General features: G+C 34.7%; 1 protein-coding gene across 10 annotated transcripts in view; it reads left to right on the top strand.

The window, feature by feature from the left end:
• Positions 1-24,092, top strand: part of nAChRalpha4 (nicotinic acetylcholine receptor alpha4) — a 946,244-nt gene that overhangs the window by 237,860 nt on the left and 684,292 nt on the right. For all 10 annotated transcript variants that reach the window (XR_011397945.1, XR_011397944.1, XM_070112964.1 and 7 more), the window contains exon 3: positions 10,208-10,252. Coding sequence is in view for 8 of the 10 variants with exons in the window: in XM_070112964.1 (XP_069969065.1) it covers positions 10,208-10,252 (45 nt within the window). In the remaining 2 variants the exon portion in view is untranslated. The remainder of the gene's footprint in view (positions 1-10,207; positions 10,253-24,092) is intronic.

The raw sequence follows: 24,092 nt of genomic DNA, 5'->3' as shown, positions 1-24,092 counted from the left end.
TATCGACAAATTCTTAAGCTTTTTAAAGATTGCCGGCATTTTTGGAGAGCATTTTGTCACAAATTCTACTGGAGAGTGGTGTTTCAACAGAGAGGTCCCCCGCATGTACATGGCATGGTTTGGCTTAATAATGCTCCCAGGATCAACCTTCAAGATCCTCAGACATTCCCTGATGTCATTAGTTTTATTGACAATTATATTTCTACCGATGGTTCGATCAGCCACTTAGAAAATTATTTGGGTTATCAAAAGCATAACCACAGTCGACCTTGTTCTAGGGAAATAAGAAGAAAAGAACGTTTTAAATTCAAATATGACTACAGAAGACATTTCTAATTTAAGCGATTTTGAACACTTTATATGTCTTTTGATGACTATTTGTTAAACATATAGGTCACAAATTTATATCAGGCACAGAAATATCTGCACAAGAAGCAGTATATTGCTGCATTGGGCTCCATCTTTCGGAAGCAAGCAATGCAGAAATATTTATAAATACCTCTCGACCTGAGGAACGTGTTCGAATGGTAAAACCTAGAGCGGAACTTCAGAACCTTCCTTCACCGTTATTTTAGACCGTTATGTTCAAAGATTCGATCAGTTAGAAACTCTTTGCTTACCTGATATTAAATCTAGTAGAAGAGCACAAGACAGTGACCATGAAGAAGAAGAGAGGAAAAACGATAATTTACCAGAAAGCGGGGTTGTCATGCCTCTTAAAGGCGGTAGCGGTTTTGTGAAAAAACGTACCAAACCTTGTATTATTCGGTATAGAAGGTTTAACCCAGATTTGGCCAGAGTTGAGTGCTTTACTATCCTTGGTGGAATGAACAGCAAGATCTCATTGAAAACGATAATGAGCAGACTTGCATAACACATCAGCTTTGACAATAAGTTTCAATTTTATGATTTCCCGAACATCAGGACATCAAATTTTATTCCATAATGTTCAGAGTCTTCACGCTCACATTAATGATATAAAAAGCGACTGTTTGATGCTATCTTCAGATATTTTATGTTTTGTAGAAACTTGGAGTTATCCTTGCGAAAGTGTTGATATACCAGGATTTACTCCAATTAACGAGCTGAGGATAGATAGCACGGAAACAAACAACAGGAATAAACGGGGCATTATAATATAATATATGCAAAGCATAGTATTGCTTGCTCTATAGAATCAAAGGCTGTAAAGAAAATTTATTCAGGCCGCAAAGTTTTAGAAGCGGTTTTGTTTAAATGTTTCAATATTAATATTCTGGTTCTATATTGAAATTCAGCTTTCTCTGTCAGACAATTAATTGTAGAACTTTAGGAAGTCCTTACTTCTGAGTTATGCAATCAGAATGCGCTAATTATTGCAGATTTTAATATTTGTTTAATGTCTACAGGGACTACAATAGGAAATCTGCTCCAAGAAAAAAACTTTTGTTCCCTGCTTGGTGCAGAATATTCAACTACACCTGCCGGTACACAAATTGATTGGGCATTTTCAAACATGGATCCTTCCCGTGTAAATGCAATTACTTTTGAGACAGTACACAGCTATCATGACAGTATTTGTGTCACTATTTCGAACTAAAGTTTTCAGACTTAGTGCAATAGTTCTTCATTTTTTTCCCAAATATAATCGAATTGGAATGGTATAGGAATTTTTACAGTAATTTTTAAGACAATTTTGAGAAAAATATGTAAATAATCTAATTAAGAAAATTTAAATTATATGTATAATTTGTTATTATATATGACATTATTGTATAAATATATGATAGAAATTAAATAGTATAAGGAAAAAAGAAATATAATTTGGATATATGTATAGGAATCTCTACAAAACTTTATGTTTAATATTGTAAATATTATATACAAATTAATATAATAATATTATATCATTTTTAAAGTTGTTAATATTTATTATTTTTAAAGCTAAACATGTATAATAATATCGATATAATAAATAAAAAATGTTATTCATTGTCCAAAAACGATTTCTTTTCATACTTCTCAATACACTTGTAATGCATTCTATATAAAATCAATTATAAGCGTATACAAAAAGCACAAGAACTATTTCTCAAAATTTGAGTAAATTTAGTTTACAAATTGCTCAAATTATTTTCACTGTGAGTGAAAAGTAAATAACTAAGGCAACAGTTCCTACTTCTAATTATTAAAATATATAAAGAAGTCTCAAACGAATATCCCATTTAACTTTGCGAGAGTATAAAATGTTCGGTTACATCCGAACTTAGCCCTTCCTTACTTGTTATGTATGTATTTTTGTTGTTTTATGTTGAAATTCGCGCCCGTACGTAATTTCTGTTTGTGTCACTTCACTTCACTCACTTTCTTCTGTTTTTTTTTGTTTTGTATGTGTATATGTATCTCACTCCACTGCACCGGACTTCTATCTATGCACATACATATATATATTTTTTTTTGTTTTGTTACTCTTTTTTATGTGTTTCTTTTTTTTTCGTGTGTATATCAACGTTTAGCCACTTCACAGAACTGTTTTTGTTTCTCACTCAAGTCATATATATATTCTTATTTTCTTTTTTCGTTTTTATAGGTCTTTTTTTTTTTTGTTCACTCCATAGTGCCGCTCACTATGGCTCGAAGGACCAATAAATATTTGTTTCGCTTGCGTACTCACCTTCTTGCACTTGTTTGCACTTTCAGTCACCAATTTATTAAAACAAAACGGGTACGGTCGGTACGGCTTATAAAAAATACGGGCGGAAAATTATGACGTCTCGATTTGCTAACGAAAAAGAAGTCCTCTGGTCCAGTGTTACTCCCTTTTGAGTGTTGGGTTGTGTAGAGTTGTGGTGTGATGTGATGTGTATGTGTGGGTGGTTTGAGTGGTGTGATGTCTGCGTGGTGTGATGTCTGCAGGGGTGGTGTGTGCTAGTGGGTAGAGTCTTCTTGTCGATCGTGTTGATGTGGTGTGTTGGCGCTCAGTGGCGTGTATGGAGGGGGGAGGCGTAACTCATCTAGCCAAACCTTATACGTTTTATTTTGGTGAATTAGAAATTTAAGATTAATTTCAAGTCTATTGTGTGATACTTAACTTTTTGAAAAGTTCTTTTTCCAAGGTCAATTTAATGTAGTTGGTTGAATGGACAATATCAACAACTACAACGAAATAGGAAGTGATTGAATTTTTTCCCGTTTTCTTTGCATGCTGTTAGTTTTTTGCAACTTTTAAAGAAAATTTAATTGACAACTTTCATATTACTTTGGTTTTTATTTTTAGTCAATTTCAAGTATAGCGTTGGCAACTAAGTAATTGCGGATTTTTTTTTTTTAGTCAAAGACAATTTTTTTATGGAACTAAATAACTTTATTCTGTAATGTACTGCCCATTTTGATCAATGACCTTTTGCCATCTTTCAGGCAGCATCATAATACCACGTTCATAAAACTTCTGGTTTTTATTAGCAAAAAATTGAATCAGGTACGATTTGACATCATCATCATTATTGAAATTTTTACCATTCAAGGAGTTTTGTAAAGATCAAGATAAAAAGTAATCCGATGGTGGAAGGTCAGGACTACATGGTGGATGTGGCAAAACATCCCAACCAAGCTCCAATAACTTTTGCCGAATAACCAAAGATGTGTGTTGTCTTGCATTGTCATGATGGAATGCAACACCTTTTCGATTTATCAATTCGGGCCGCTTTTCTTCAACTGCATTGTTTAATTTCGTTAGAAGTTTTCGGTAAAAGTTAAAAGAAGACAATTCCTTTATAATCCCACCAAACTGATAACAAAACCTTCTTTTGATGAATACCAGCTTTTGATGTTATTTGAGCTGGTTCACCTGGCCTGCTCCTCGATCTTTTCCGCTCGATATTGTTGTAAACAACTCATTTTTCATCGCCAGTTATCATTCGTTTTAAAAATGGATAATTTTCATTACGTTTCTTTAGCAAATCGCAGCTGTTAATGCATTGCGTTAAATGCGTTTTTTTCAGTTCGTGAGGAACCCATGTATCGAGTTTTTGAACATAACCAAGTTGTTTTAAGTGATTTTCAATGCATGTATGTGATAATTGAAGCTTCTCTGCAATCTCACGTGTTGTACTGTGACGATCCGAATCGATTACTGCTTTAATTCGGTCGTCATCACCAAGAACGAAATTTGGCAATCCAATTTTGACACTGCCGTTGTTTTATGGCTTCGTCGCCATAAATAGCACATATGTAACTTTTTGTGAGCTTGCGATGCGTTTTTCCTTTTGCGAAAAAAAAAGCAAAATATGACGAAAATGTTCCTTTTGATCTTCCATTTTTCAACGAACGCCAAACGAAAACTACGCAACCGATCAAAAACTTTTTTTTACTGATTGACAGCTGAATTGCCAACTATCAAAAAACAAAATGTGTTTTACATTTGGACTACACCAGCAAACCAACAAATTCAACTGAAGCCATCTATTAGTGAAATCCGCAATTACTTAGGAGCTCTGACTTGGTTTTTTGTACCAAAGTTGTTTTTTTTTTCGACAAAATTAATTTTAACTTCCGTATATGTGTATAACCGCAAACTCTTTTAGTTAATAAGAGTTTTTAATTCGCATTAAGTTTCTTAAATACGCGGATTTAGTTTTTATAATTACCGGTCGAATTTATTTTTTAATTTAATAACAATCGAACTTGTATTTATTTATCGTTTTTATGTCCTTATGTAGGTACACCCTAATGCGTGGACTTGTGCAATTGAGAGCTCGTTAAAGAGATCAATGCACTTTGTACCTAGGAATACACGAATTATTGTGCTGAAATGTTTGTGCACAATCCTGCTTGTGTTTGTTAGCCAAAGAACAAGGTGTATTGCGGGATATTTGCCAAAATAAACTTTGATGAAAATTTTATTTGAGTACTTTTTATATTATTGCTTCTTTTAGCTTCTTTATATAAGCTTTCTTTTAGCATTTTTTTTTTTGTATTATGGAATTATTTATTTATTTGTTGCTATGATTGAACCGCACCGTTTAATTAGTTTTAAAATAACCGATTTTTAAATGATTAAATTAAATAAAAATATGTATTTGTACCCACTGTATATGGGGTATGTAAGCATAGCCCGATCATATGCCGTATTTACAAGTGTGTATATGTATGACTGTGCACGCGTGATATTTATCGGCGTGAAAGAAGAGTGTGGAGAAAAAAAATAAAAATTGTAATGCGCAGGTGTTTCACCGACTGCGCTTATGTTAATATATTCTGATATAGTTATATATGTAAAAATATAAGTGAATGTTTAGTTATAAGATTTATCGATCAATGCAATTTGCAATTGTTTGCCAATTGAATGTTTATATACTTATGTATGTTTGTATTTTTGTCTTTTTGCTGTAGATTCTAGCTGTAATTGTTATTGTGCCTTTAGCTTACTTATTGTTACGCAGTCCTGCTTATTGCTTTATTAAGCCTAAGGGGTACTGCCGGAAATTCTTTGCAAGTAAATACTTGAATTTTTATTGTTTATTTTGTGGTTGTTGTGTGTTTTTTATATATATATACAAATGTAAGCGCATAAGTTAAGGCAATCAATTATTTGTTAATATAATATAATATATATATACATATATATGTGAATATAAGTATATATGTATACAAGTCCTTGTATAAGTACATTCACCGATTTTTTTTTTTTGTATCTCCAGTTTTTGGAAATTTCCGTTAACGTTAGGAAAAATATAAGTATATAGTACTCAAATTTTTAGTTCCGTTTTTTTTTTTTTTTATATTTTCCGTTAACGCTTCCTGTAGCCGTTTTTTCAGCCTTTTAAAACGGATTTTATTTTTAAACCTTTTAAACGGATATAATTAATAACAAGTAAGGAAGGGCTAAGTTCGGATGTAACCGAACATTTTATACTCTCGCAAAATCAAATGGTATACTCGTTTGAGATTTCTTTGTGGATTGACTGATATTTTCGGTAGAAGGTCAACTATGGGCACTGGGGTCCACATATTTAGTACTTAGGGGCTTGAACAGTTTTGGTTCGATTTAGACAATTTTTGGTAACAAGGTGGCATACTTTAAACGTATTATTCACGCAAATTTTTGCCCCGATATAATCATTGTTGCTTGATATGCATAGTGGAAAGTGAAAGAATCAGATGGAATTGAAAATGGTGTTATATGGAAAATAGCCGCGGTTGTAGTCCGATTTCGCCCATTTTCGCACTATGACATGGTGAAAAGAATGGTATGTACCGAATTTTGTTGAAATTGATTAAGCAGATCATAAGATATGGGTTTTCACCTAAATCTTAAACGCGGTTCCTATAAAGTCATCTCATACCATCCCTGAGATAAAATTTAATGTCTCTGGCGAGTTGAAATCGGGTGGCAACTCCGCCCACTCCCCATATAACGGTACTGTTAAAAACTGCTAAAAGCGCGATAAATCAAGCAGTAAACACGCCAGAGACATTAAATTTTATTTCTGAGATGGTATAAATTGGCTTTATAGGAACCGCGTTCAAAATTAGTCAGTGGGCGTGGCACAGCCCACTTTTAGGTGAAAACCCATATCTTGAGATCTGCTCAACCGATTTCAACCAAATTCGGTGCATAACGTTCTTTTCATGTTCCTATGTCATAGTGTGAAAATGGGCGAAATCGGACTACAACCACGCTTACTTCCCATGTAACACCATTTTCAATTCCATCTGATTCTTTCACTTTCCACTATGCAAATGAGGTAACAATGATTATATCGGGGTAAAACTTTGCGTGAATAATGCAATTAAAGTATGCCACCTTGTGGCTTAAAATTGTCTAAATCGAACCAAAACTGTTCAAGCCCCTAAGTACTAAATATGTGGACCCCAGTGCCTATAGTTGACCTTCTACCGAAAATATCAGTCAATCCACAAAGAAATCTCAAACGAGTATACCATTTGCGAGAGTATAAAATGTTCGGTTACATCCGAACTTAGCCCTTCCTTACTTGTTTGCTTTTCCTTTTTTTTCCAGAACACCAGCTGTTCCGATGCCTGTGGTGCAGCTCTCTTCCCGTGTGTTTGCTGCTGTAGATATATTGTTGTTGTTAATCTCGCGCCCGATTTTGATTATGATTGTTTTGTTTGTATATTTTTAGGTTTGGCGCAGCGTTTTGATTTTTTGTTTTTTGGTTCCGCGCCCATTTGTTTTTGTGTTTAAGTATTTTTTATTTTATGTGTTTTGGCACATTTAATATGTTTTGCCGCTTTTTCACTTTTATGTCATATACAACTCTCATGTTTATTAATTTATGCATATGTATGTATGTATGTACATATACTTGTCTTTATATGGTACACTGCACTTTTTGTTTTTTGTTCACTTTTTGGCACCGCAATTTTGACACTGCACCTTTTTATACCCTGAACAAAGTATATTAAGTTTGCCACGAAGTTTGTAACACCCAGAAGGAAACGTCGGAGACCCTATAAAATATATACATAAATGATCAGCATGATGAGCTAAGTTGATTTAGCCATGTCCGTCTGTCTGTATATATACAAACTAGTCCCTCAGTTTTTAAGCTATCGATCTGAAATTTTGCACCTATCCTTTCCTTTCCTTGTTTCCTTGTTTAAAGTTATTGAAATCGCTTTGGTTGTACTTTTTGTTGAAACTAGTGTATTTGCCGATTAGTTTTATATATTATAAATATATAGCTCTTGCAATTGAGACTATTTTCTTATAATATCATTTAATAAATATATTTACTAAGTTCCTATACAATAAGGTTTATAAATATCTGGGTTTTTTTAATTTAATTCAAAGCAAAGAAAATACCCTCAGGTTTTAGAAAAACTTTATATTAAAAAATACATTATTCGACGAAATCCTCAATGGATTACAATCCAATTTGTACTTTATTAAAGTAATATTTTAGGTCATATACTCATTTAGTTTTATTACCTTAGTTTACTTCGAGCCAGCTAAAATTGTATTAAAATCATCTTCAAATGAGATATATGAGATACAAACTCTACTAAAGAAGCTAAATTAAATATATATAATGAGTTGATGTGAAAACGTCAAACAGAGGATCGCAATTTCTTATTTTAGGAATACAAGGGTTGAACAAAAGTGGAGACAAATTTCAATCATATTCCCACACTTCTTCATTTAATTTTATTAAAGTATCACATTTTGTCTCTTGGAAAGCCGGTATTTATTATAAAGTCTATATTGGTGACAGAGAAAGGGATGGGCTGATTTAATTAATTTTGACATAGCTGAGGTATACTTGAGATCATATTTTCAAGTCGTTTTATAAATATATAGTACACACATTGAACGACATGTTCGGCATAAGGTTTGTTAAAATAACAAATATCAATATTGATAGTATTTGAGAGTTGGGGTATTCGTAGACTGAATTCGCATACTTTCGCAATAAACTATAGTTATATATAATAATAATATTTATTATAAATATTATTCGTTAAACTATAGTATATCCAATATTATATGTTAAGATATCTTACATATTGGCTGATATATTATATTATATATAGCATAAGGCCAAACGGAAGTTTGAAAACTTGGTATACGAGAGATTGGGGTAATATTGAACCGATTTGATTTATTAACCGCAATACAACATACTATTAACATAATTACACACTCCCTGAGTTTCATAAGGGTACCTCCCATACCATCACCAACATATGTACAGTAAAATCAACCGAATGTTTGAAAATGTTGTGATTTGTTATATGAGGGCTAGGGAGATTTTACTCATTTTAGGCACAAAGTTGAAGCATGAAGGAAAATACATCCACTTAATTTTATTGAAATAGCGCACATACGTGTATGAAGTAAACCGGAAGTTCGAAAATATTTCGATAAAGTATATGGGGGCTAAGGAAAGTATTGCCGTGATAAAATCAATTTTTGACATACTTACATACTATTATCAGAAAGATACTCTGTCAGAATTGCAATAATTTATCTCACAAGATTGACCAATATTTACTATAAAAACGAAAGGAAGTGTCCAAAATATTTATTCTGTGCAAATTTGCGTTATACAGCTTGAATGGTTTATGAGAAATATACATTTAACTTATTAGGCGGGTCCACACCACCTTTTTAAAAAATTTTCAACCTCAGAGGCCTCTTCTTAATTAAGTGCTTAGATATGGCGTTTTGTAAGTTTTCCGATTACGCCCATCTAAAATACCAAACTTCTTATGGTGCCAGGAAACATGGGTACCAAGTTTCAGCAAGCTATCTTAATTCTTTACTAAAGTTACAGCTTGCGCAGACGGACGGACGTACAGACAGACAGACATCCAGATATCACCTCGTCTCGTCATCTTTATCATTTATATAAACATATAATTCGATATCTATCTCGATTAGTTTTAGGTGATACAAATAACCGTTAGGTGAACAAATCTATTATACTCTGTAGCAACATGTTACAAGAGTATAAAAAGGAGCAAGCTGCTGACATGCGTCTACCAGAAAAAGAAAAGGTTTTTATATATTTCCAATATTAGTCTTATATTAGTAATTCACAATGTTCATCTCGTATAAGCTATCACGATATAAGTTTAATATAAGAGATCATTCACAATATGTGTTTTACACACATAAGGTTAAATTTACAATATAAAAGTATTACTCTTTTGGAACATTTAATATAAGAGACCATTCACAATATTGGTATGGGGTATTATTTACAACTGTAAATTTAATATAAGAAATCATTAACAATTTGAGTTTTATATAATGTTAAATTTTTAACAAAAAGTATTAGTCTTTTGGAATATTTAATATGAGAGATCATTCACAATATTGGTATGGAACATTATTTACAATTTTTTAGTATAATAAAAAAGTCTCTAATACACCCATAAATTGAAAACATGTGTTACTCTAAAAATCTAAGACGACAACATGACCTTGACCGCAATATTGTAATTTTTAAGTCAGAAACATGCAAGTATCGTAAGCTTAACTGGTTTCTGAAAACAAAACATTTTTAAATAGATAACTGGATATACATAAGTATATCCTTTAGAAATAAAGAGAGCAATGTCATTCTTCCATCATGAACAAAGTTTAAATTTTTTCTGGAGATATAATATTTTTGATATGCTGCATAATGTTGTTTAGTAATAAAATGATAATTAGCAATTAGATTTAAATAATAGTAACTTAATAATATTTATTTTTCAGAATCTCAAAAACCAAATAATGACGACAAACTTGTGGGTCGAACAAGTAAGTACACTTTTGAAAGTTTGATTAATCTTTAGGCAATTATAACAGGCCATAAAAAACGAAAATTTCAGAATTTACAATGTTTTAAAAGCGGAGAAATATTTTCAGATTTAGTTCTATTAGATCGTTCGACTCTCGTACAAAAAGTTAATCTTCTTGGTTGTCTGCCAAGTTTTTTCAATGAATTTAATAGAACACAACGAGCGATATTTCGTGATGATCTTTCAGATGCAACTAACTCCTTTCAGGTATTCTAATCTTGATACGATTCTATTTCTGTTATGAAATACTTCGGTAATTGAGTACTCAAAATACAAGTATAATTATGCCGACAATGTTAAGCTTTTTAAATGTGTTGGAGTACAATATAAAACTGATGAAAGGTGGCTATCGCAAATAAACTTAAACAATTTGGAAGAATCCTAAGAAATGAAAGGCGATGCATTTTTCCCGTAGATTTGTGCATTCATCTTCTTATGTTATAAAAAACTATAACCTATTAATTTAAAAAGTATTTAACTTTATTGGTTTAGGAGTTGCGATAGATCTTAAGCATAATTTTAGTCTTCATGATAATTCAACAGGATGTCTTACCTTTGTTAAACGTAGACCACCAAGACTTTAAATATCCGTATTTTACTAAAACTTTCTTTACAACTTTGGTTAGGCCTATAATGGACTAAAAATCTTTTCTGACAAGTTAGATTACGTTCAAAAACAATTTTTATATATTTATTGCTTTAGGGCATTTTCAGTGGGATTGTAGGTTATGTGTTCCTCCATACACCAGTCGTTTAAAACTTCTAAAACTACCTACACGCACTAGTCGTATAAAAATGCTTCGATTAATAATTTTAGTAAGACTCTAGGATTCAGTTTGTAGTTCTTTTCCCTTGTCTGAAGTTAAATTGAATATCCTGCCTCGTATATCGGTACTATTCATTTTCAGCGCTAAACCACATTACAGTTATGAAATTATGTCCACTTAACTCCAAGCTTTATGAGTGTAAAATTAAAAGAAAAAGTGAGAAAGGGCGAAGTTCGGTTGTAACCGAAAATTTAATATTGCCGAAAGGACCAAAGCCGGGGAAATACCTTCAGTTATTGGCAAGACCATATATTAAGGAATTAGATACTAAATCACTTAACAGTAATGGCACATTATAAGTTTTCGTTTAGTGGCACTTTGTGGGCGTATCAGTGTAGGCATAGTTGATAATTATAAGACCTTATTAAATCCATATAATACATAATATCCCAAAGTTCACATTATCCACTTTATTTTCTATAGTATTAATAGTATTTAACCAAAATCAAGTTATTCTTCCAAACCGATGTTTATCAACTTATTACGCTTCAGAAAAACTATCAGATCAAATTCACGTCACTTTCGTGTCGAACTCATTTGAAAACTGTTCATCGTAAACACTTATATCAATCAAACTTTTGAATATGATAAATTAACTTATAAAATGAAACTTATTCCGTCCATTAATGACCTCGTTATGATTTTGAATTCTAAAAAAGTTAAAATAACGACATTTATAAAAAGTTATTTATTCGTTGATCTTAAATATAATATATCAATATATATAAATTACCAACGTAAACTCCTTCTATGTGGCATATTTTTTAAAAAAATTTTTGTAAGTTGTGGATAGCAATGAAGATTGTGTTATAAGAGTGCACATCTTGCGATTCCGATACTCGAACGTCAGTCTAACAACATTCCTGTATGAAGGGTACACTGAGTTTTGCTTGCGACAAAATACAGAAATCGGATATTTGGTCTTTTCATTGACAATCTTCATATTCTTTCTCCCTCACAATACTGCAAAGCACTTCCAATGAATTTTGTGGCATTAGTTTTACTTTGAATAAAGCAGCAATCAAAAGTTAATAAGTAAGGAAGTTCTAAGTTCGGATGTAACCGAACATTTTATACTCTCGCAACTTGTAAGGATCATAGCCCGGCAAATTACTTCAGGTGTTGACCAAATTTTATATTAAAAGAAGTATTGATCCGATTCAACCCATTTTTGACACAAAAACATACTATTATCGCGAGTTTCATTTATTTATTTTATTATATGAATTTAAATAATACAAGGTCCAATTCAAAAGTTTCAGGACTTTTATTAAAAAACGAATATTATTTGTTTTTTTTTTTTGAAAAATTTATTGGTCGCCTTCAAAATAGTCTCCTTCCGCCGGAATACTACGTTTTGCACGTTCAAGAAGGTTATCGAATGACTTTTTTAGGTCATTTGTCGGTATAGCGTTGAGGATGGCGGTCGTCGCCTTTTGGATGGCATCAACGTCATCATAGCGGTTTCCTTTCATGGCCAAATTTAGTTTTCCGAACAAATAAAAATCGCAGGGTGCCATATCAGGCGAATAGGGTGAATGGTTGATGATATGAATGCGATTTTTGGTCAAAAAATCTCTTGTGAGTGTCGAACGGTGAGATGGTGCATTATCATGCAATAATCGCCAGCTTCCTTCTTCACGATATTCCGGCCGAATGCGACAAATACGTGCTACCAAACGCTTCAAAACACCAATATATGACACCGCGTCAACCGTTTAGCCAGTTGGGACGAATTCTTTATGAATAATGCCCTTGGAATCATAAAAACAAATCAGCATTGTCTTTACTTTCGACATCTCCAGGCGAGATTTTTTGGGATTCGGCTCCTCTGAAGACTGTCACTTCGCACTTTGACTCAAATGTAGTTTTCCGAACAAGTAAATCTCGCAGGTTGCCATATCAGGCGAATAGGGTGAATGGTTGATGATATGAATGCGATTTTTGGTCAAAAAATCTGTCGTGAGTGTCTTCACTTTTGACATCTCCAGGCGCGATTTTTTGGGATTCGGCTCCTCTGAAGACTGCCACTTCGCACTTGGACGCTTGGTTTCGGCCTCTTATTCGAAGCACCATGTTTCGTCACCAGTCACAATCGAATACAAAAAGTTTGGGTCCCTTTTGGCCTCTTTAATGATGTCTCTTGAATGTTGAATTCTGAGGTCTTTTTCGTGTTGTTTCAAAGTGTGCGGGACAAATCGAGCACAAACCTTTCTGAGGCCCAAATTTTCTGTCAAAATACGATAAATCGACGCTGCGGATATGAATAATTCAGATTCCATATATTTATGCGATGATTTCGGCTTTTTTTAATGAATTCACGCACAATTTCTGTGGTTTTTTCGTTCACAACATCTTTTGGCCGGCCCGAACGTTCGTCGTCTTCCAAGTCCTCCCGTCCCTCTTGAAAACGTTCAAGCCACTCGTGAATAGGGCTACGGGATAGACAATCATCGCCATAAACTTGTTTCATCATTTGATGAGTTTTGGTAAAAGTTTTACCAAGTTTAAAACAAAACTTAATGTTAGCTCTTTGTTCGATCCTCATTTTCCGACCGACACTACAAATGTAATGCCACATGTAGCGCGATATCTCAGTTGTTATACAAGTCAGCTGTTATATAAATTTAATACAGCAACACTGAAAAATACACAATTGAGGGATAACAATTGAGGGATAACTATTGAGGGATAACAATTGAGGGATAACAATTTCAGACAGATGGCGCCACTAGAAGCCACGTTGTTTAAAAAGTCCTGAAACTTTTGAATTGCACCTTGTATATCTTACACATTGACCGATATTTTCGGTAAAAAGTCAACAATAGGCACTGAGGTGCACATATTCAGTACCTAGGGACTTGAGCAGTTTTAGTTCGATTTAGACAATTTTTGGCCACAAGGTGGCATACTTTAAACGCATTATTCAAGCAAAGGTTTACCCCGATACAACCATTTTCACTTGATTTGCATAGTGGAAAGTTAAAGAACTAGATGGAATTTAAAATGGTGTTATATGGATAATAGGCGTGGTTGTAATCCGATTTTGTTCAACTTGTCTCTTCATCCTGATCATTTACATATACATAACCCTATGGCCAAATGAGTTAAGATTCCCGCCCCGAAGAACTCAAACACACCACACACAAGGCAACACTGGCACACACATCACACCTGGAAACCGCAGAACACCCACACACCACACACAACTCATCATACAGCCGCACACACACACACACCGACTAAGATCTCTACACAACACACAGTACAAAAATATCTGTCCTAGAAGCGGATGTCCCTTCTCTCAGCGACTGTCGACCAGCAAACACCGAGCTTTCCTTTGGCGTAACCTCATTTTCTTGGCGCGTTTTATTTTATCATCGATAACTTTTATTTTCTTTTAATTACCTCTCCACTGGTATGCGACCAGGGAGTGATTGCGTCCAGATAAGCTTTTTATAATTATTCATATGCAAATAAACCAATTTTGTGAACATTTTCGAAACGAAAAAAAAAAACATTCAACTTTACTTTAATTTGCAAACGCGGAGTTTAAAGTGGCAAGTAAGTGGTGGGCTAAACATTAATCCTTCGCGCCATTTAGAATGGCACTATTGTGAACAAAAAAAAAAAATATATATAAATAAATATATATATAACAAGTAAGGAAGGGCTAAGTTCGGATGTAACCGAACATTTTATACTCTCGCAAAGTCAAATAGTATACTCGTTTGAGATTTCTTTGTGGATTGACTGATATTTTCGGTAGAAGGTCAACTATAGGCACTGGGGTCCACATATTTAGTACTTAGGGGCTTAAACAGTTTTGGTTCGATTTAGACAATTTTTGGCCACAAGGTGGCATACTTTAATCGCATTATTTACGCAAAGTTTTATCCCGATACAGGCATTGTTGGCTGATTTGCATAGTGGAAAGTGAAAGAATCAGATGGAATTTAAAATGGTGTTATATGGGAAGTAGACGTGTTTGTAGTCCGATTTCGCCCGTTTTCGCACTATGACATAGAAACATGAAAAGAACGTTATGCACCGAATTTTGTTGAAATCGGTTGAGCAGATCTCAAGATATGGGTTTTCACCTAAAAGTGGGCTGTGCCACGCCCACTGTCTAATATTGAACGCGGTTCCTATTAAGTCATCTCATACTATCCCAGAGAGAAAATTTATTGTCTCTGGCGTGTTTAGTGCTTGATTTATCGCGCTTTTAGTAGTTTTTAACAGTACCGTTATATGGGGAGTGGGCGGAGTTGCCACCCGATTTCAACTATTTTCACACCGTCAATAGAAGTGCTAAAAACATTTGCTTCCAGTGAATTTTGTTATTATAGAGTTAGCGGTTTAGGAGATATGCACATTAAACCTATTAGAGGCGGGACCACGCCCACTTAAAAAAAAAATTTAACTGCAGATGCCCCTCCCTAATGTGATCCTGTGTACCAAATAACAGTCTTTTATCTTATTGCGGAGCTTAGTTATGACAATTTATTTGTTTTTGATTAATGGCGTTTTGTGGCCGCGGCAGTATTCCGATTACGCCCATCTGTAATACCAACCGTCTTACTGTACCAAGAAACATGTGTACCAAGTTTCATAAAGATATCTCAATTTTTACTCAAGTTACAGCTTGCACGGACGGACGGACGGACAGACAGTCACCCGGATTTCAACTCGTCTCTTCAGCCTGATCATTTATATATACATCAGCCTATATCTAACTCGATTAGTTTTAGGTGATACAAACACCCGTTAGGTGAACAAAACTATTATACTCTGTAGCAACAGGATGCGAGAGTATAAAAAGTGGTCAAAAGTGATTTAGCAGTGTATATATAAACGGAGAAGTCAACAACAAAGTGTACAACAAAAAAAAAAGAAATATATATATATATATATGTACATATGCTTTGGTGCATAAAACAGTGCAGTGGCCACAACAACACGAAAAAACATATATATATACATGCTTTGGTGCAGTGACCACAACAACAAAAAAAAATGTATATACATATGCTTTTGGTGCAGTGACCACAACAACAAAAAAATATACATACATATATACATATGCTTTTGGGGCATAATTAACAGTGCAGTGACAAAAAAAAAAAACGGGTTGAGTTGTATCGATTCCATTTTTTACCTCATTACTGCAGGATATATGTATATTTATTACGGTTTTCAAAAACGGTTGCTAAACTATTGTATTTGCGGTATTTCGGGTTTTACCGAAAAAATTTATACACATAATATACATATATATATTATATATATATTTATAATTTATATATATATACATATATCTAAATATATATATATTTTTATTGCCTAGGAAAGCTTACCTTCGTGTTTAACACAAATATTCCAAATCCAAAACACAAATATATGATATATGCATGTATATGAAATTCAAGTACTCTACTTGCAAAAATATCCGGCAATACCCCTTATGCTTGATCAAGTAATAAGCAGGATTGCCTAAAACAAGTAAGCAAAGGCAGATAAAATATAAAAAAAACACATATACATATACCCACATAGCAACATATAACGAATAAAAAGAGATATAAGAACAAAATTCTCTAAAAACAAAAAAAAATTTAAGAATTTCTTACCTATATGCCAAATCTCTCATTACATACATATTTACATATTTTGCACAATATATACCAAAATTTTTAGCAACTTATAATTTTGAGTGCTTGCAAATGTAATATAATTAACATATTTTACCTACAAAAAAAAAAGAGAAGAGAGGGAAAGGTAAAGAAAATAAAAAAATTTTTAAACATATATAATATACGTACATTATTTTACTCTTATACGTACGTACATATTTACATTCATATACCGAGAGTGCATATTTACGAATCGTAGTGCACAAACGGTTACTTTGTTGCTAATTACGTTTATGCGCTCTTTCTTAACTGAGAAACAACGTCCGCTCGTTTACATACATACTTACATAAGTACGGGACATATTATTATACCCTACTAGGGTACCACTTAAAGTTAAAGAACTTCAAAAAGCGCATTCGGAAAAAAAAAACATTTAAACGGTTCGGTAAAGAAAAAACGAATTCAAAAAAAAAATAATAATTATTTATATTCCTATAAATAAAAAAATAACAATATACATTGCTTCTAGACAATTTAATTTTATATATTCCAAAGTTCAATTTGGCACATACTCGGCAATACCCCTTGTTGTTTGGCAAACAAAAAACAAATAGGATTGCATACATATGTATAAAGTACATTGATCTCTTATACGAGCTCTCATTGACACATACTAATTCGCTTATAGGTATACCCTATAACGCATACGAACACAAAAAAGATATACAAAAAATAGATACTGCAATTTTTGAATAATTGTTGAAATAAACAAATCGAGATAAATAATAAATAAATACCGTAATAACGAAACACGCTATCTTATTTAATCCGATTTAAAAAAAAAATAATAAAAAAAAAAATAAACCGATTTACTAATTCTCTTATTTATTAATCAAATCATTTGATTAAATGAATTTTTTTAAATGAACGCAGATTCTAAAGATTCTAAATCTACACAATTATTAAAAGTACCAAAAATGATTTCGGACGAAAAAAGTCCATGTACACCTGAAGAAGCTACACGCTCAAAGCAAGATGCTACAAAACAAAAAAGGGGGAAAGACATTACATACAGTAAATTCATTGCTGAGAGTGACAGTTTAATAAGATACTGCACTCGATTTTCATCTGCTCCGATTCAAGATAATTCTGAATCGGCATTAGAAATCAAAAAAGAAAATCTCGACCGATTTTTGGATACATCTCCAAGCTTCATATGACGCCATAGTAGAATCTGACGAATCAGATCTACCAGAAAATTTTAAGTCCTCGGCTTACGCCAAATATGGAAACTGCTTAGACCAGTTCGAAGACACTAAAGCACTGATTTCCGGTCAGCTGAAGCTAATAAAAGCAATTGCACCTACTCCACATCAGCGAGTAGAGCTGCCACAAGTACAAAGTCAAGAGGCAAATTCAGGCATCCATTTTAAGGTGCCCGCACGTGACACAGAAATATTTCATGGTGGTTATGAACAATGGCCGTCCTTCCGGGATATGTTTACAGCCGTGTACATGAACCATCCAAAATTATCAAATGCACAAAAATTGTATCACCTTCGATACAAAACAAAAGGTCAAGCAGGCGTAATAGTAAAACAGTTCGCACTAAACGACGATAATTTCAATTTGGCTTGGGAAGCTCTTAAATCTAGATATGAAAATGAGATAATATTGGTCGATAAGCAAGCAACGATACTAATGAGCTTGCCTAGGATTCAAAAGGAAACAAGTGAAGAGTTTATAAAACTGCAATCCACTCTTTCTAATTGCTTGTCGGTTCTATCTACGCAAAATATTCCCACAGACAGCTGGGACCCTATTCTGGTAAACATATGTACGGCTGCATTACCAGAAAAATCATTACCCCATGGGAGCAATCGCTCTAATCGCGAAGAAAATGCCCCACGTGGCAACAAATGAAAGATTTCCTAACTACCCAATACGAAATCGCAGAAAGGGTAGACAAACAAATAGTCAGAACGAAAAGCGTTCAACACGACCTAAAAAGAAGCTTCAATAGACCCCAAGCCAGTAGCAACCACAATTTAAATAGAAGCTTCTTCAAAAATAAAATGTTCAGATCTGAACAGTACAAACAAACGTCATGCGAACTATGTACAGGGGGGCATAAGCTCAAATCTTGCGAGTGATTCAAAAAATTGAATATTATCGACCGAAACAATTTTGTAAAAACAAAAAGACTTTGTACAAACTACTTGTCACATGCGCATACACTTAAAGAGTGCGAAAGCGAATTTAATTGCGTTTATTGTCATAAACGACATCAGTCAATGCTGCATTACAGCACATTTTCCAGCTCACCCTCAAACAGCGCAAATGTGAAAAGAGCCACGGGTTTAGTTGCAACAGCAAATCCTGAAAATTGCCATGAAGCACCATGCTGGTCAAAGGCATTCAAATCCAATCGTTATTGAAAATCAAAGTAGCGTACTACTACCTACAGCAGTCGTCTCCATCGAACACCGAGGAGAACTGTTTAAGCTTAGGGCCTTAATAGACCAAGGATCACAACGATCTTTCATAGCGTCTAGGACTCAAAATAGGCTACAACTGCCAACAAAACTAGCCAATTTCGAAATCACGGAAATGGGCGGAAGAGTAGTCCAAAACTCAAATAAAATCTGCCCCATTACCTTAATTTCCCCCTAAGCGGATAAGCACATACAAGCAGAAGCTATAGTCTTACCGCAACTTACAAATATGCTTCCAAGCAATCACATAAATAGCAAGCATTGGCAAAAGGTTTCACACCTAAAGCTAGCAGATCCCAACTACAACACTCCTGCTCAAATAGATATTCTATTAGGCAGCGATCTCATACCCCAGATAATACTCGAAGGTATTAAGAAAATTTCGAATACCCTATTGGCACAAAATACCATTTTCGGTTGGATCCTAAGTGGACTAGTTACGGAACCAGTTACCACTATGACCACTCAAGTTGAGGAAATCTTAAAAGAATACCTCAATATACAATTAAAAAATGTTGTGAGTTAGAAGAACTCCCCCCCCCATTTCAATTACAGCCCCAGAAGATCAGTATTGTGAAGACTTTTACAAAGCCACAACAACTAGATCAGATAATGATCGGTACGTCGTACGACTACAACTAAAACAACAATTTCCCAACACAATCGCCTTAGGTCACTCTCGCACCTCTGCAATACAGCAGTTTCAAAGTATGGAAAAAAAACCTACTTAAAAAAGGCGAACTCAAACCAGAATATGATGGTGTGTTGGAAGAATACTTCCATTTAGACCACATGGAGGAAATAAGCCCATGCGAAAAAATCATCAACGGCAAATACTACTCATTTTACTTGTAAAGCCAAACAAAAAAACAACTAAAGTAAGAGTTGTCTTTAATGCATTAAAATCCACTACCTCGGGAAATTCCCTAAATAATATTCTGTTTACGGGACCCACGCTCCAACCAGATTTAATGCTCCTCATATTAAATTGGCGTATATTCAAATACGTATTTAACGGAGACGTCGAAAAAATGTATAGACAAATAGTCGTACATAAAGACCATCAAGATTTTCAGCGAATTATTTTCCGAAAATCTCCCAGTAGTCCACTCCGCGACTATAAATTAAAAACAGTTACCTTTGGCGTCAACTGTGCTCCATATTTAGCCATTCGAACACTGCACGAATTGGCAGAAAACACCAAGTCAGAATTTCCTCTGGCAACCCAAGTGTTAAAAACAAAAACATATGTAGACGATATCTTGTCTGGAAGTCACAGTCTTCCACAAGCATACGAGTCACTATCACAAATGGTAAAAGCCCTAAATACTGCAGGGTTTCCGTTGAAAAAGATAACGGCGAACCACCCTAATATTTTAAAAAATATACCACATAAAAATTTGTTAAATACTAATTTCCTTAAATTCGAAAAGGAAAGTACAACAAAAACTCTGGGGATCCAATGGAATGCGATATCTGACCAGTTTTCATACACTACAGAGTCAATATCTTTATTATCCGCCATAACAAAGCGGCAAATTCTATCCTCGGTGGCGAAACTTTTCGACACCGCAGGATAGTTTTCGCCAGTTATGATACAAGCCAAAATTCTAATACAAGAATTATGGTAAGATGGAACCGACTGGGACGAACAAGTAAAACCACTGCGTTTAGAAAAGTGGTCCCAGTTTGCGAGCAATCTACATGATATCTCACAGATACAAATCCCACGATGGGTAAATTATGCCCCAGAGCACAAAGTCGAACTACACGGCTTCTGTGACGCTTCTGAAAAGGCATATTGCGCAACTATATATGTTCGCACACAAAGCGACACTGCGACCACAAGCCACTTATTAGTAGCAAAAGCAAAAGTGGCTCCTTTAAAAACAATAAGTCTACCACGACTTGAACTATGTGGAGCGCTACCACTAGTCAAACTCGTGTCCATCGTACAAACGCATTTAAACATGGCACAATATAAATTATATCTATGGTCCGATTCCGAAATTGTACTAGCTTGGTTAGAAAAACCACCACATGCATGGAAGACGTATATTTCCAATCGAACGTCTCAAATCCTTGACCTAGTAGGATCAGCCACTTGGCGACATGTGGCCAGTGCTGATAATCCTGCTGATCTAGGTACAAGAGGGTGCAAACCCCTGCATCTTGCCACCACCACTCTCTGGTGGAGTGGCCCCCGCTGGTTAACAGAATCTCCCGATTCTTGGCCACAAGCGCCCATGCGCAATATAATTACCCCAGAAATTCGAAAAATCGACTCCTTTCATGCAACATCGGATGATACTGACATCCTTGAGCGATTCTCATCGTTCCCCCGAGCCCTCAGAGTAGTTGCCTACATGATCAAATTTATAGAGCAGCTCAAAACTAAAGTTAACGGAACACCTCCAATATACCCCCTAAAGGGGTTTTGAACTAAAGGGGTTTTTTTCGATGTGTGGTTTTCAATGTGGCAATACTTTTTTCGGAGTTGGTCTGTTTGACAGCTGAAACTTGAGTAATACTTAGTTTGGTTTGCCATTTCATAATAAACAGTGCAATTTTATTACCCAAAATAATGGTTCGGTTCGCGCCATGCATCGCGCACTGTGTCAAAATTCCAGCCGACATGATTGCCCAGCACAGTCAGTAATTCGAGCAACCATGGATTGGTTTCGTACCACTTTTACTCTATTGGATAATACGCATTCTCAGAGACGCCGTACAATGCACACCGAAGACGCTATTGCTACTGTTGAGCAGAGTTTGGAAGAAGACTCGAATGAGTCCATACACCATCGCGCGCAACCATCGGAGCTCTGCCCGTCCACTTTATGGAAGGTTTTGGGTACGTTAATAAAAAGATTTTTGAATTTGGAGAGATGATAATCCACAAGCCATTGAAGAGGCACCATAACATCCTCAAAAAGTTACTGTTTGGAGTGCTCTATGGGCAAAGGGAATCATTGTTCCATGTTTCTTCAAAAATAAGCCGGTCATAATGTTACAGTCAATGAGGAACGCTATAGAGCCATGATTAATTACTTTTTCGAGCCTGAGTTGGAGGACGTTGATATGGACGACCTTTGGATCCCACGAAACGAGGCTATATGCCATACAGCCAACGATACAATCCGTTTATTGAAGGAAACTTTTGATAAACGCATTATCGCGCGTCATGGACATGTAGCATAGCCTCCAAGATCTTGAGGTTTAACACCGCTGAACTATTTTTTGTGGGGTTATGTGAAGTCGATCGTCTACACATTTAAGCCCGAAGCCACGGCGTCAATCGTGCCGTGGAAGAGAATATTTGGCGCATATTGATCGAAAATTTGGTTTCTCGGCTGAAATTTATTCTAGCTAGCCGCGTCTCTTTCACGAAATCGTTTAGGAACACAATGGCAAACAATTATTTTCATAACAAAACTAAATTCTTGGACATAACATTAAATTATCTGCGTATTATTTCTTCTTGAAAACTATATGTCTAAAAACACACCCTTAATTTATCAGTGAATAACTTATTTAATATAAATATAATCGAATATTCCTCTTATTAGCGATTTGTGTCTGAACCAGATGAAATTTTTCATTAACTATGGTAGGCGTCGGTTGTGACATTCGTATTGTATTGTAAACGAAAACTCGGTAATGCTAAAGACTAACATACGGTTTCCGTACTACAATGTATACTACAATAAAAGCTCAGGAAACCAGTACCTAACATAGTGACACACATATGGTATTCCCAGAGTTTGGCACTCATCAGCTGATGCAAAAAAATTAAAATCAACTAAAAGAAAACAAAAACAAGTAAGGAAGGGCTAAGTTCGGATGTAACCGAACATTTTATACTCTCGCAAAGCCAAATGGTATACTCGTTTGAGATTTCTTTGTGGATTGACCGATATTTTCGGTAGAAGGTCAACTATAGGCACTGGAGTCCACATATTTAGTACTTAGGGGCTTGAACAGTTTTAGTTCGATTTAGACAATTTTTGGTCACAAGGTGGCATATTTAAACGTATTATTCACGCAAAGTTTTACCCCGATATAATCATTGTTGCTTGATTTGCATAGTGGAAAGTGAAAGAATCAAGTGGAATTTAAAATGGTGTCATATAGAAAAAAGGCGTGGTTGTAATCCGATTTCGCCCATTTATTTTTATAAAAAGAATGATATGTATTAAATTTGGTTGAAATCGGTTAAGCAGATCCCAAGATATGGGTTTTCACCTAAAGGTGGGGGGTGCCACGCCCACTGACTTAATTTGAACGCGGTTCCTATTAAGTCATCTCATACTATCCCAGAGAGAAAATTTATTGTCTCTGGCGTGTTTAGTGCTTGATTTATCGCGCTTTTAGTAGTTTTTAACAGTACCGTTATATGGGGAGTAGGCGGAGTTGCCACCCGATTTCAACTATTTTCACACCGTCAATAGAAGTGCTAAAAACATTTGCTTCCAGTGAATTTTGTTATTATAGAGTTAGCGGTTTAGGAGATATGCACATTAAACCTATTAGAGGCGGGACCACGCCCACTTAAAAAAAAAAATTTAAATGCAGATGCCCCTCCCTATCGTGATCCTGTATAGCAAATATGAGTCTTGTATCTTGTTGTGGAGCTTAGTTATGGCAATTTATTTGTTTTTGATTAATGGCGTTTTGTGGGCGTGGCAGTGTTCCGATTACGCCCATCTTCAACATCTGGTACCAAGAAACATGTCTACCAAGTTTTATAAAGATATCTCAATTTTTACTCAAGTTACAGCTTGCACGGACGGACGGAGAGACCCGGATTTCAACTCGTCTCTTCATCCTGATCATTTATATA

Source organism: Bactrocera oleae, chromosome 2 (genome assembly GCF_042242935.1).
Source record: "Bactrocera oleae isolate idBacOlea1 chromosome 2, idBacOlea1, whole genome shotgun sequence".
NCBI lineage: Eukaryota > Metazoa > Arthropoda > Insecta > Diptera > Tephritidae > Bactrocera > Bactrocera oleae.
Note: the sequence above shows the minus strand (reverse complement) of the source record. Positions and strands in the feature narration are given on the sequence as shown.